We start from the raw sequence: 15,704 nt of genomic DNA on the forward strand, positions 1-15,704 counted from the left end.
TCACAGATCCCATGATGGCGTATGTTGCCAACATGCAGTTCTTAGAGGAGTAGTTCTCAATTGTATTTCCACCTGTTTCAGATTCCCATGCGCCAAGTCAGAGTTATGCCGAAATCCCAGAATTCTAGCCATTCCACCACTTACTCCCCTCGTCTTCCCCAAGAATGTATATTATATTGCAAATGAACAAGAGCAGCATTACTGTAGGAATAACTGATTTAATATACTATTTTAAGTGTGTAACTTGCAAGATGTCATATTTTCACTCTTGAAATTATTATTATTTGGAACACACTTAATTATAATTGAATATATCACATCACATGGCAGGATCCATAGTTAAGAACCCCTGAGATTTCTCTCGTTTGCTTAGCAACAACTAAGACAACCCAGTCCACAGCAGCTACTGACTGAGAGTTGTACACCTTCTCTGCTAAAATGGCTGACGTTAAAGTCATTCATTTCGCTCTGTGGAACCAGCTGAGTTTTAGCAATTGAAAAAAGTTTCTCTTATTTTAAGTTTGTGCATCCAGCCTACTTGATCATTAGCCATGCAGTTTAGGTAGTTTCAAATGGCCATTGAAAATGACACAGGTTATTCACACAATTATTTACTCTCAGCCAGCGCATTCAAGTTGATGAAAATTCAGGAAAGCAAAAAATAAAGTAGTTTCATTTGCAAGAGTCTCATACTGAACAATTTTCATCATTAGCAATTTTTTTAACATCTTTATTGGAGTATAATTGCTTTACAATGGTGTGTTAGTTTCTGCTTTACAACAAAGTGAATCAGCTATACATATACATATGTTCCCATATCTCTTCCCTCTTGTGTCTCCCTCCCTCCCACCCTCCGTATCCCACCCCTCTAGGTGGTCACAAAGCACCTAGCTGATCTCCCTGTGCTATGTGGCTGATTCCCACTAGCTATCTATTTTACATTTGGTAGTGTATATATGTCCATGCCACTCTCTCACTTTGTCACAGCTTACCCTTCTCCCTCCCCGTAGCCTCAAGTCCATGTTCTAGTAGGTCTGTGTCTTTATTCCCGTCTTACCCGTAGGTTCTTCATGACCTTTTTTTTTTTCTTCTTAGATTCCATATATATGTGTTAGTATACAGTATTTGTTTTTCTCCTTCTGACTTACTTCACTCTGTATGACAGACTCCACGTCTATCCACCTCATTACAAATAACTCAGTTTCATTTCTTTTTATGGCTGAGTAATATTCCATTGTATATATGTGCCACATCTTATTTATCCATTCATCCGATGATGGACACTTAGGTTGCTTCCATGTCCTGGCTATTGTTAATAGAGCTGCAGTGAACATTGTGGTACATGACTCTTTTTGAATTATGGTTTTCTCAGGGTATATGCCTAGTCGTGGGATTGCTGGGTCGTATGGTAGTTCTATTTGTAGTTTTTTAAGAAACCCCCATACTGTTCTCCATAGTGGCTGTATCAATTTACATTCCCACCAACAGTGCAAGAGTGTTCCCTTTTCTCCACACCCTCTCCGGCATTTATTGTTTCTAGATTTTTTGATGATGGCCATTCTGACCAATGTGAGATGATATCTCATTGTAGTTTTGATTTGCATTTCTCTAATGATTAACATCATTGGCATTTAAAAAATTCAACATGTAATTGAGGGCTTTCTGCAATTGTTTCTGAAAAAACAGGCTTAAAGTGAACATTGATAATGTTATTTATAGTTTATATGCCTATGAGGGATTCAGAGACTATGAAAAGCAGTGTTTCAAGATATCAAATCTGCTGATTTGACTCTTAGTTTAACCAAAAATATTATCATGAGAGAAAATGAGAAAAGTTACAATTTCAGGGTAATATTTTACTTGTTGTAATTACTATCTAGCAAAAGTTTCAATACTTAATAAACTAATATTTAATATTTTAGTATTATCAAACATTTCTAATTTCGTGAAGCCTCTCTGTCTGCCTGTCAGTTACATAAATAGTTTTTTAAGTATCTACATATCATACATCTTTTTTGCACCAAAAAAGATTCATTTCATTTGGGGATATTCAGTGGTTGAGAGTGGTACAGTTTTATGAAAAGAAGAAAATGTATGTTTTAAAGCAATTCATTTTTTCAAGTCTGACTTCTTTGTATATTTATTTTACAGATTAAAGGATTCACCTGAAGACACAGCATTCTATTCATCAGAGACTGGACAAGAGTTGCTCTTGGCTTTTGGCAATTAAAGATGATGTTGTCATGGAAACAGTTGATCCTGCTTTCATTCATTGGCTGCCTAGGAGGTAACAATAAGCTATATTTTCTAAATTGAATTTAGAACTATACTTGAGTCATTTGTTAAATAATTTTTAAATGTTGAACTAATCCTCCACAAGTCTTTTTTTTGTCCCAGAAAGGAAATTCTAATTTTCTCTTCTGATAACTGGATTCTCATTGTGCTCCCTAATGTTTGCAGACCATTATATTTTCATTACAAATATAATGGCATTTAATATCATGGATCTAATAAGAATCTGCTGTATAAAAAGTAAATAAAATAAAATTTAAATTAAAAAAAGAATAGATACATGTGTACAAAAAATATTATGGATCTACTGTAGTGTTATGAATATAACAATTAATCAGAATTTGAGAATGTTAATTCATGACTTTTTTACTAAAATGGCTAAATCTTGTAATCCGTAGAGTAAAGGGAAAATACAGATTTTAAAAGAATGTCAGTATTTTCATATCTAATCTTAAAAACAATACTATTTTTCTTTCAGCAAATAACTTATTTAAGTGACCAAAAATAAGGACAGAATTTTTATTTGTTAATTTTGAAAATTTGAAGTTTAGAACAAAACAAAGAAAAAGGAATATTCCTCATATATTCACCATACAAAAGCAACTCTGAAAAATCATCTGATGCATTTCCTTTTTGTTCATTTTGTTTCATTTTCTTGAACAGTGGAAGAGTAAGACAAGGATTTTTTTTAATGAAGTAACGTGTACAGCGATTAGTTTTTTTTTTTTTTCTTTGTGGTACGCGGGCCTCTCACCGCTGTGGCCTCTCCCGTTGCGGAGCATAGGCTCTGGACACACAGGCTCAGTGGCCATGGCTTACGGGCCCAGCCGCTCTGCGGCATGTGGGATCTTCCCAGAGCCGTGCACGAACCCATGTCCCCTGCATTGGCAGGCAGATTCTCAACCACTGCGCCACCAGGGAAGCCCAACAACGATTAGTTTTTTGCTTTATTTTATTGTATTTTATTTTTTTATTGGGGTATAGTTGTTTTACAATGTTGTGTTAGTTTCTACTGTACAGCAAAGTGGAGTTCCCTGTGCTGTACAGCAGTTTGTCATTAGTTAGCTATTTTATACATATTAGTGTATATATGTCAATCCCAGGCTCCCAATTCATCCCACCTACTCTTTCCCCCCTTGGTGTCCATACATTTGTTCTCTACGTCTGTGTCTCTATTTCTGCCTTGCAGACAGGTTCATCTGTATCATTTTTCTAGATTCCATACGCGCGTTAATATACGATATTTGTTTTTCTTTTTCTGACTTCACTCTACATGACTGTCTCTAGGTCCATCCATATGTCTACAAATGACCCAATTTCGTTTCTTTTTATGGCTGAGTAATATTCCATTGTATATATGGACCACATCTTCTTTATCCATTCAGCTGTCGATGGGCATTTAGGTTGCTTCCATGTCCTGGCTATTGTAAATGTGCTGCAGTGAACATTGGGGTGCATGTGTCTTTTTGAATTATGGATTTCTCAGGGTATATGCCCAGTAGTAGAATTGCTGGGTCATATGGTAGCTCTATTTTAGTTTTTTAAGGAACTTCCATAGTATTCTCCGTAGGGGCTGTATCATTTTACATTCCCACCAACAGTGCAGGAGGGCTCCCTTTTCTCCATACCCTCTCCAGCATTTATTGTTTTTAGATTTTTTGATGATGGCCATTCTGACCAGTGTGAGGTGATACCTCATTGTGGTTTTGATTTGCATTTCTCTAATAATTAGTGATGTTGAGCATCTTTTCATGTGCCTCTTGACCATCTGTATGTCTTCTTTGGAGAAATGTCTTTTTAGGTCTCCCGCCCATTTTTTTTTTTTTTTTTTTTTTTTTTTTGTGGTATGCGGGCCTCTCACTGCTGTGGCCTCTCCCGTTGCGGAGCACAGGCTCCGGACGCGCAGGCCTAGCGGCCATGGCTCGCGGGCTTAGTTGCTCCGCGGCATGTGGGATCTTCCCGGACCAGGGCACGAACCCGTGACCCCTGCATCGGCAGGCGGATTCTCAACCACTGCGCCACCAGGGAAGCCCCCGCCCATTTTTTGATTGGGTTGTTTTTTTGATATTGAGCTGCATGAGTTGTTTTTATATTTTGGAGATTAATTCTTTGTCTGTTGATTTGTTTGCAAAGTTTTCTTTCTTTTTATTATAAAAACTCTCCAGCACCTAAAGGGTTGAAAGAATAGTACAATAAGTACCTATATGTGCACCGTTTAGATTTAACTATTGTACCATTTACTGTACTTGTTCTATATATATACATATATGTGTGTATTTTCCATTCATTGATTGATTGACTACACCATTTGAAAGTAAGTTACAGAAGTTATCACCTCTCACCTCTAAAAATTTCAGCATCCATCTCCTGAGAAGACCTATCTTCTAGAGAAACACAAGTGCTTTATGATACCTAAAGAAAGTAATAAAGTAGCTTGTCATTTTTCTTTTCTAAGAGGAGGAAATTGGTATGGAACGAGGCCAAATGCATTGTCAGGTAAAACATGTTATTTGAAGACATGTTTATATTGGAGTAAACTTCTAAGCCCTTAAGTCAAACTTTAAACATTCTTGAAGTATTTAAATGATGTTTAAACCTCCAACTTTTAAAATAAAGTTTTTTTAAACAGGTTTTCCACTGTGATGCCTCAATTTTGTTTCCTAAAACATTTTCTTGCCCACTAATCTAGCACTGAGGGAAAAAGGAGTAATTATTTATAAATTTCTACTGTTTTAAATAGTTTTTGGAGAAAGACCAGCACAGATATCAAAATAAATCTTTTTCTTGGGTTATTTTCTTCATTTACAAAATTTTAAAGTTGAGTTCTGTTGTATAAGGAGAAAATGAACGGGAATATACTACAGCAGTATTATTATTCACATTATCAACTTTCATAGAAACAACCTTGAACTTTTCCAATTAGCTGGAAACAGGTAGTTATACTCAGAAAGTGGAAGTATAGCTAAAGAAAATGAGATCAGTATTTCAAAGGTTTAAAATTTTGAGTTGTAATTTTACACTGTGTGCAAATTGTATTGCTTGTTTTCAATATTTTTTAGAAATGTTTTACAGACTTATGAACAAATTTATGGAGAAAGCAGTATCCATTTTACTAAAATATTAAGACATTAAAAAATTTAAAGGTCAACTTAATTTTCTGGGTATGTTGGTAAAAAAGCTATAAAGGTTGATAAAGAACTGGACTAAATGATATATAATAAATTATATATAGGGTATTACTTAGAGAATTGGTAATCTTTATAATTATATTATGGAGAAGAATTTGTCTCTGCCTAATTTTCTAAAGAGTATTGATTGCATACAGTTCTTTATGTACTGAATATTTGTTCTCGTTTTGGATTTATATAAAATTTATATTAAAAAGCCAGCTTGTGAGTGTGATATTCTGTTAACCAATATTGGGTCATTTTTAAAGTATTAGAGTTAAAAATCTGTTCATGAGGTAGGGAAGATCTCTAAATAAATGCCAAGTAAAAACATGTTATGTGGGGCTTCCCTGGTGGCACAGTGATTGAGAGTCCGCCTGCCATTCAGGGGACACGGGTTCGTGCCCTGGTCTGGGAGGATCCCACATGCCACGGAGAGGCTGGGCCCGTGAGCCATGGCCGCTGAGCCTGCGTGTCCGGAGCCTGTGCTCCTCAATGGGAGAGGCCACAACAGTGAGAGGCCCGCGTACTGCAAAAAAGAAAAACAAAACCAAAAACATGTTATGTGAATTCACTTGTGTAGAGTAGAGTTTATCCAAAGACATAAACTCAATAAATATAGCAGATGCTTGATAATGTGTTTTCTGTTTTCTCAGATTTAAGCTTTTTGTTATCCATTATTTTCTGCATTTAAAAAACTCTTTGCTTCTGCATGTTTCTTTCTGTAGCAAAGGGGCAAATAGTAATTTTTGGCTGGGAGTTTTTCCTAAGGTGAACTTAATTGTGTTTTTCCTCCAAAACACCAGGCTGCATTCATTCTTTTAAAAATATTTATTAAGCATCTATTATGTGCCATACATTGTTTCCAGTGAAGAAAGTGGACAGAGATCTGTGTCCCTCTGGGGTTTATATTCCATCATGTTAGGGTAGAAAATGATATTGATTTAGTAGATACTCATGCTGTGAAGGAAAAGAAGCAGAATAAGATGAGAGTGTGGGGGGCTGGGAAGTGAGTTACCAGAGGTCATCAGGTCCATCCTCATAGAGAAGGTGACATTTGGGCTAAGACTTTGTGGTGAACGAGTTGACCTCATGGGTATTTAGGGAAGGGAGCTCCAGGCAGAGTCAGCAATCCATCCAAGTGTTTAATATATGACATGCTGAGTATTTCTAGAAACAGCAGGAAAGTTAGCCTGGTTGGACAAGGAAGAGTTATGGGAAAGAAGTAGTAGGTGAGAGCCAAGAGTTAACGTGGAGATGGATGCAGCAAAAATGAAGGCCTTGTATATCACTGAAAATATTTAGAACTTTTGCTCTAAATGCCCTCAGGAGCCATAGTGTGGTTTGATCAGAGAAGTGATATAATCTGGCTTTTTCTTTCTTTTTTTTTTAAGGATCTTGCTGGATGTAATCTGACTTTTTTTTTTTTTTTTTTAAGGATCTGGCTGGATGTTGTGTTGTGGATTGATTGTAGAGGTGCAGGTGAGCAAGCAGAGGTATCAGTGGGAAGTTAATGCCCTAATCAGGCAAGGGTTGTTTATGTCTGACTCCAGGGTAGTTAGCAGGGGCGGTGGTCAAATTTTGGATATATTTTGAAGGTATATTCATGAGGATTTGTGGATAGAATATACGTGGGATATGAGAGAAAAGAAAGCCTTTATGATAACCTCAGGGTTATCACCTTGTGCCCACATCAAGAGGGGTACCTTATGAATGAAATAAAGACCCTGCAAAAAATAAGGATGAGAGTGTTCCAAAATAAGGTCACTACCAAGTAGTGGATTAAAAAAATCAATTGTTTGGGTCACATTTAGCCTTTTTTATTAGAATAAATAAATTAAAATTAAAGTAAGAATAGAGTATAACATATCAGCATACACTGCCACTTAGTAAATATTGTCTGTTGAGCACTCACTTCTGGGCATTTGGGACATGGCAGTGAATAAAAGACAATGTCCCAGTCCTCATGGAGCTGTCCTTTTAATATTGTGTATTGGGTCTTGATCTTATGTATATTTCTTACTGAGTTGCTATGAAAAAAGTTTAAGAGCCAGAGACCTAGTTGGAGAACAGAGAGATAGAGACAAGAAGAGGAAGGAACACTCAGATGAGGAAAACAATAGTAATGACAGGAAAATTAATAATACTAACAATAGTAGTTAATGGATGCTCATTCATTGTGTACCAGACACTCTGGAAAATGCTTTACTTAGGTCATCTAGTTAACAAAAATAAAGTGAGATAGATATTATTTCTATTTTGGAGATTAGGGAATAGTCTCTAAGAGTTTAAGTAACTTGCCCAGTCTACATGGTTGTCTCAAGATTTCTGTTTATCTCTGAAATCAGAGTATAGTTCCCTATCACTAGAATTTACCACTTCAGTAGTTTCTCTTCTGGAATGAAGTAAGAGATATAGGCCATGGGCTAAAAATCGTCTAGGACCCAAGGAGATTGTTATCTTGCTCCTTAATTACCTATTAGTTCATTGCCTAACTGTATTAGATACGTCACATGTTCACTGTCCTATATGGGAGCCGCTAGCCACATGTGGCAGGTGAAGATTGGAAAAGTACCTAGTCCCAACTGAGATGTGCCCCAATGGAGACTGGAAAATGCAGTAAAAGTCTTTTCCAGAATGTAAAACAATTGTAACCAAAAATATTCAGAGTTTAAAAAAATTATTTAAATATCTCAGTAATTTTTATTGATTAAATTCTGCACTGATAATAATGTAATTAAATTTGGTCAAGCAAAAATATTATTAAAATTAATTTCACCTGTTTCTTTTAACTTTTTTTAATGTGGTTACTAAATTTTTAAAATATGTGTGTGACTTGTGTTATATTTCTATCAGACAGCACTGCCCTAGACATTTATAAAATAGAAACCTGATTATTTTGCAAAGGTTTTCTAATATCTAATACCCCAAAGGGAGCCCAAATCATGGAAGCTAATGGGGACTTTTTGTTTTTCTTTTGAATGTTTGAATTTTATTTAATTTACATTTTATACAGCAAGTTCTTATTAGTCATCCACTTTATACACATTAGTGTATACATGTCAATCCCAATCTCCCAATTCATCACACCCCCACCCCCACCCCCTGCTGCTTTCCCCACTTAGTGTCTATACGTTTGTTCTGTACATCAGTGTCTCAGTTTCTGCCCTACAAACTGGTTCATCTGTACTATTTTTCTAGGTTCCAATATGTTTTAATAGACGATATTTGTTTTTCTCTTTTTGACTTACTTCACTCTGTATGAAAGTCTCTAGATCCATCCACATCTCTACAAATGACCCAGTTTCATTCTTTTTCATGGCTGAGTAATATTCCATTATATATATATACCACAACTTCTTTATCCATTCATCTGTCGATGGGCATTTAGGTTGTTTCCATGACCTGGCTATTGTAAATAGTGCTGCAATGAATATTGGGGTGCAAGTGTCTTTTTCAATTATGGTTTTCTCTGGATATATGCCCAGTAGTGGGATTGCTGGGTCATATGGTAATTCTACTTTTCATTTTTTAAGGAACTTCCATATTGTTCTCCATAGTGTCTGTATCAATTTACATTCCCACCAACAGTGCAACAGTGTTCCCTTTTCTCCACACCCTCTCCAGCATTTGTTGTTTGTAGATTTTCTGATGCTGCCCATTCTGAGTGGTGTGAGGTGATACCTCATTGTAGTTTTGATTTGCATTTCTCTAATAATTAGTGATGTTGAGCAGCTTTACATGTGCTTCTTGGCCATCTGTATGTCTTCTTTGGAGAAATGTCTATTTACATCTTCTGCCCATTTTTGGATTAGGTTGTTTGGTTTTTTAATATTGAGCTGCATGAGCTGTTTATATATTTTGGAGATTAATCCTTTGTCCGTTGATTCGTTTGCAAATATCTTCTCTCATTTTGAGGGTTGTCTTTTCGTCTTGTTTATGGTATCCTTTGCTGTGCAAAAGCTTTGAAGTTTCATTCGATCCCATTTGTTTATTTTTGTTTTTATTTCCATTACTGTAGGAGGTGGATCAAAAACGATCTTGCTGTGATTTATGTCAAAGAGTGTTCTTCCTATGTTTTCCTCTAAGAGTTTGATAGTGTCTGGCCTTACATTTAGGTCTTTAATCCATTTTGAGTTTATTTTTATGTATGGTGTTAGGGAGTGTTCTAATTTCACTCTTTTACATGTAGCTGTCCAGTTTTCCCAGAACCACTTATTGAATAGACTATCTTTTCTCCATTTTATATCCTTGCTTCCTTTGTCATAGATTAGTTGACTATAGGTGCGTGGGTTTATCTCTGGGCTTTCTATCTTGTTCCATTGATCTATATTTCTGTTTTTGTGCCAGTACCATATTGTCTTGATTACTGTACCTTTGTAGTATAGTCTGAAGTCAGGGAGACTGATTCCTCCAGCTCCGTTTTTTTCCCTCAATACTGCTTTGGCTATTCGGGGTCTTTTCTGCCTCCATACAGATTTTAAGATTTTTTTGTTCTAGTCCTTAAAAAATGCCATTGGTAATTTGATAGGGATTGCATTGAATCTGTAGATTGCTTTGGGTAGTATAGTCATTTTCACAATATTGATTCTTCCAATTCAAGAACATGGTATATATCTCTCCATCTGTTGGTATCATCTTTAATTTCTTTCATCAGTGTCTTATAGTTTTCTGCGTACAGGTCTTTTGTCTCCTAGGTAGGTTTATTCCTAGGTATTTTATCCTTTTTGTTGCAATGGTGATTTGGAATGTTTCCTTAGTTTCTCTTACAGATTTTTCATCATTAGTATATAGGAATGCAAGTGATTTCTGTGCATTAATTTTGTATTCTACAACTTTACCAAATTCATTGATTAGCTCTAGTAGTTTTCTGGTGGCATCTTTAGGATTCTCTCTGTATAGTATCATGTCATCTGCAAACAGTGACAGTTTTACTTCGTCTTTTCCAGTTTGTATTGCTTTTATTTCCTTTTCTTCTCTGATTGGTGTGGTTAGGACTTCCAAAATTATGTTGAATAATAGTAGTGAGAGTGGACATCCTTGTCTTGTTTCTGATCTTAGGGGAAATGGTTTCAGTTTTTCACCATTGGGAATGATGTTGCTGTGGGTTTGTCATATATGGCCTTTATTATGTTGAGGTAGGTTTCCACTATGCCCAATTTCTGGAGAGTTTTTATCATAAATTGGTGTTGAATTTTCTCAAAAGCTTTTTCTGCATCTATTGAGATGATCATATGGTTTTTATTCTTCAATTTGTTCATATGGTGAATCACATTGATTGATTTGCATATACTGAAGAATGCTTGCATCCCTGGGATAAATCCCACTTGATCATGGTATATGATCCTTTTAATGTGTTGTTGGATTCTGTTTGCTAGTATTTTGTTGAGGATTTTGGCATCTGTATTCATCAGTGATATTGGTCTGTAATTTTCTTTTTTTCTGTAGTATCTTTGTCTGGTTTTGGTATCGGTGATGGTGGCCTCATAGAATGAGTTTGGGAGTGTTCCTTCCTCTTCAATTTTTTGGAAGAGTTTGAGAAGGATAGTTGTTAGCTCTTTTCTAAATGTTTGATAGAAGTCTCCTGTGAAGCCATCTGGCCCTGGACTTATTATTTGTTGGAAGATTTTTAATCACAGTTTCAATTTCATTACTTGTGATTGATCTGTTCATATTTTCTATTTCTTCCTGGTTCAGGCATGGAAGGTTATGCCTTTCTAAGAATTTGTCCATTTCTTCCAGGTTGTCCATTTTATTGGCGTAGAGTTGCTTGTAGTAGTCTCTTTGGATGCTTTGTATTTCTGCGGTGTCTGTTGTAACTTCTCCTTTTTCATGTCTAATTTTATTGATTTGAGTCCTCTCCCTCTTTTTCTTGATGAGTCTGGCTACTGGTTTATCAATTTTGTTTATCTTCTCAAAGAACCAACTTTTAGTTTTATTGATCTTTGCTACTGTTTTCTTTGTTTCTACTTCATTTACTTCTGCCCTAATCTTTATGATTTCTTTCCTTCTGCTAACTTTGGGTTTTGTTTGTTCTTCCTCTAGTTGCTTTAGCTGTAAGGTTAGGTCGTTTATTTGAGATTTTTCTTGTTTCTTGAGGTAAAATTGTATTGCTATAAACTTCCCTCTTAGAATTGCTTTTGCTGCATCCCATAGGTTTTGGGTCGTCGTGTTTTCATTGTCATTTGTATCTAGGTATTTTTTGATTTCCTCTTTGATTTCTTCAGTGATCTCTTAGTTATTTAATAACATATTGTTTAGCCTCCATGTGTTTGTGTTTTTTCCCCTGTAATTCATTTCTAATCTCATAGCATTGTGGTCAGAAAAGATGCTTGATATGATTTCAATTTTCTTATTTACTGAGGCTTGATTTGTGACCCAAGGTGTGATCTATCCTGGAGAATGTTCCTTGTGCACTTGGGAAGAAAGTGTAATCTGCTGTTTTTGGTTGGAATGTCCTATAAATATCAATTAAATCTATCTGGTCTGTTGTGTCATTTAACGTTTGTGTTTCCTTATTAATTTTCTGTTTGGATGATCTGTCCATTGGTATAAGTGAGGTGTTAAAGTCTCCCACTATCATTGTGTTATTGTTGATTTCCTCTTTTATAGCTGTTAGCAGTTGCCTTATGTATTGAGGTGTTCCTATGTTGGGTGCATATATATTCATAATTGTTATATCTTCTTTTTGGATTGATCCCTTTATCATTATGTAGTGTCCTTCCTTATCTCTTGTAACATTCTTTATTTCAAAGTCTATTTTATCTGATATGAGTATTGCTTCTCCAGCTTTCTTCTGATTTCCATTTGCATGGAATATCTTTTTCCATCCCTCTCACTTTCAGTCTGTATGTATCCCTAGGTCTGAAGTGGGTCTCTTGTAGACAGCATATAGATGGGTCTTGTTTTTGTATCCATGCAGCAAGCCTGTGTCTTTTGGTTGGAGCATTTAATCCATTCACGTTTAAGGTCATTATCGATATGTATGTTCCTATGACCGTTTTCTTAATTGTTTTTGGTTTGTTTTTGTAGGTCCTTTTCTTCTCTTGTGTTTTCCACTTAGAGAGTTCTTTTAGAATTTGTTTTAGATCTCGTTTGGTGGTGCTAAATTCTCTTAGCTTTTGCTTGTGTGTAAAGCTTTTGATTTCTCCATCGAATCTGAATGAGATCCTTGCTGGGTAGAGTAATCTTGGTTGTAGATTCTTCCCTTTCATCACTTTAAGTATATCATGCCACTCCCTTCTGGCTTGTAATGTTTCTGCTCAGAATCAGCTGTTAACCTTATGGGGGTTCCCTTGTATGTTATTTGTCGTTTTTCCCTTGCTGCTTTCAATAATTTTTCTTTGTCTTGAATTTTTGCCAATTTGATTGCTATGTGTCTCAACGTGTTGCTCCTTGGGTTTATCCTGTATGGGACTCTCTGTGCTTCCTGGACTTGGGTGGCTATTTCCTTTCCCATGTAAGGGAGGTTTTTGAGTGTAATGTCTTCAAATATTTTCTCGGGTCCTTTCTGTCTCTCTTTTCCTTCTGGGACCCCTATAATGCAAATGTTGTTGCGTTTAATGTTGTCCCAGAGGTCTCTTAGGCTGTCCTCATTTCTTTTCATTCTTTTTTCTTTATTCTGTTCTGTAGCAGTGAATTCCACCATTCTGCCTTCCTGGTCACTTATCCGTTCTTCTGCCTCAGTTATTCTGCTATTGATTCCTTATAGTGTAGTTTTCATTTCAGTTATTGTATTGTTCATCTCTGTTTGTTCTTTAATTCTTCTTCTAAGTCTTTGTTAAACATTTCTTGCATCTTCTCGATCTTTGCCTCCCTTCTTTTTCCGAGGTCCTGGATCATCTTCACTACCATTATTCTGAATTCTTTTTTTGGAAGGTTGCCTATCTCCAGTTCATTTAGTTGTTTTTCTGGGGGTTTATCTTGTTCCTTCATTTGGTACATAGCCCTCTGCCTTTTCAACTTGTCTGTCTTTCTGTGAGTGTGGTTTTTGTTCCACAGGCTGCACGATTGTAGTTCTTCTTGCTTCTGCTGTCTGCCCCTTGGTGGATGAGGCTCTCTAAGAGACTTGTGTAAATTTCCTGATGGGAGGGACTGGTGGTGGGTAGATTTGACTGTTGCTCTGGAGGGCAGAGCTCAGTAAAACTTTAATCCGCTTGACTGTTGATGGGTGAGGCTGGGTTCCCTCCCTGTTGGTTTTTTGACCTGAGGCAACCCAACACTGCAGCCTACCTGGGCTCTTTGGTGGGGCTAATGACAGACTCTGGGAGGGCTCAAGCCAAGGAGTACTTCCCAGAACTTCTGCTGCCAGTGTCCTTGTCCTCACAGTGAGACAGAGGCACCCGCTAATGGGTACTTTCTGATTTCCCATGAAAAGTTGTAAGTGTCTCCTGAGTGTGTATTAGCAGCAAATACTGAATCCCTTGTTAGATGAGTTCTGATTTCAGGTGTCAGTACTTGGTGAATGTAGGCAAATCCTTAATCAATGCATGTGGAAATTCTAAAGTTTGCAGAGACTATTCTGTTTTTACTTTTAATCTTTTAGTGGGACTGCTAACAAGGCAAATAGAAGTCTTTTGGAAAGAGAAGCTTCCTTGGATAACTGAAATCATTGTCGATGCCTAGTTTAAAACACCATCATGGAAAATATATTTCTGTAAAAGTTCTAGTGTTCTAATTTCATCAAATTATTCTCTTAAAATTGTAGTGAACAATCAACAATCAATAATCTATTATTATTTTGGTAGTAGCTAGAAATTACTTGTGAAAATAAGTAGCCATTAATCCAGAAGTGAAGATGATTTTTAGTTGGGTTTAACTTTCTTGTAGTGGATATTGTGTTGGTATCTCCAATATCTACTGCTTTCTGCAATGATGAAGAAGCCCTGAGGCCTGGAAAAGATTGACTCACTGCAGAGCTCCATAGATGGACCCATCTGATTTGCCCCAGTGATTGGCTTAAGCCATTGAGCTCATGGGATTTTTTTTTTTTTTTTGGCCTTAAGATTTGATTGATTCAAGGACTTTTTGTTCAAACTTTGTGGGAAGTGCCCTTTCTCCTAGTGTATCTGAATGAGGAAACTCAACACCCTGGTTGCTGTAGGTGGCTAACCTGTAATCACCTGGGAAGCCAGCCTGAGGGAAAAACTGATTCTTGCATTGAGTTCAGAGAAATCAGAAGACACCAGGTCCTTGATGAAATCATCTTGACATCCCCCCCCCCCCTTTCTGGCTTAAACATCATGAAAAACAGTAAATGCCCCACCTCTAGCCCCTATGACCTGGCATAACCCTATTCCACAGAGCTTCATTAACCTATGAAATTTATGTTTGCCTCTTTCAGGAGTTACCAAGGCAGTAAAGGCTTGTGTCCACTCATAGGTATCCCTAAATGTATTATAAGTGAGACTATGAGGCCATACCTTTACGAGACGATTTAGATCACCTAGAATAAATCATTTTTAAAAAATTGTTGATATTATAAATAAGGATAAAATACGTGATCATCAAGCATGAACCTTGGCTTCCTTTAACAGTGTAGTGTATAATGGACAATATATACAAACAAAATACACATGTTTGGGCTGCATTTGCAAATCATAAACTCTGCTTGTTTTAAAGCCGATAGTTTGTGTGCAAATACAAACCGAGCCTACTGGTACACATCTTTGAGTGTGTACTTAATCATAGATTCCATCCTGTTCTTTGTCATCTTAATGTGAAAATCTTTCTGTGCTAGTCTGTCATACAAATAGTGATTAAGGAAAGCTTTGGAAGCAAAATAAACTTTCCAAGTTCTCCCTGAGATAATTGGGGAATATTTTTCAATTGTTTCCAATACCACCACCCTGTAATCACTGAGAAAATGAATTTGTGGCGTTGGACGTGGCACTTCAAGTAAACTGTTGTCATAAGCTCAAATGACTGTCATTTTTTTCTATAGTATTTATTTGTGTGCAGTGTAATATGATTTGATAGCACTGATACTGGTGAAATGGAGATGTCACTGATCTCTGCTTATAAATCTTGACATCCTCTGTGTTTTCACCAGTAAACTTACTTCAAATAATTCCCTCAATTGCCTAAATCTTGAATTGCTTTTCATTTAACTTGTTTAAATCTTTACAGCTTATCAGAGTATGCATGTGAAAATCAGGGGGGAAAAAGCAACATTGTTGGTGTGTTTTGTTCTTATAACCTTGATCTCTGCCTGTTGGATTTTTGTAAGCTTCATGGTGCCTAAGA

The 15,704-nt window shown here is 36.4% G+C and overlaps 1 protein-coding gene across 2 annotated transcripts in view; it reads left to right on the forward strand.

The window, feature by feature from the left end:
* The first annotated feature begins 2,155 nt into the window (after positions 1–2,155).
* CNTN3 (contactin 3) overlaps positions 2,156–15,704 on the forward strand; it is a 245,037-nt gene continuing 231,488 nt past the window's right edge. For both annotated transcript variants that reach the window (XM_059075925.2, XM_059075926.2), the window contains exon 1: positions 2,156–2,287. In XM_059075925.2, coding sequence (XP_058931908.1) covers positions 2,233–2,287 — 55 coding nt within the window. In that variant the 5' untranslated portion in view covers positions 2,156–2,232. The remainder of the gene's footprint in view (positions 2,288–15,704) is intronic.

This window comes from Kogia breviceps, chromosome 10 (genome assembly GCF_026419965.1).
Source record: "Kogia breviceps isolate mKogBre1 chromosome 10, mKogBre1 haplotype 1, whole genome shotgun sequence".
Lineage (NCBI taxonomy): Eukaryota > Metazoa > Chordata > Mammalia > Artiodactyla > Physeteridae > Kogia > Kogia breviceps.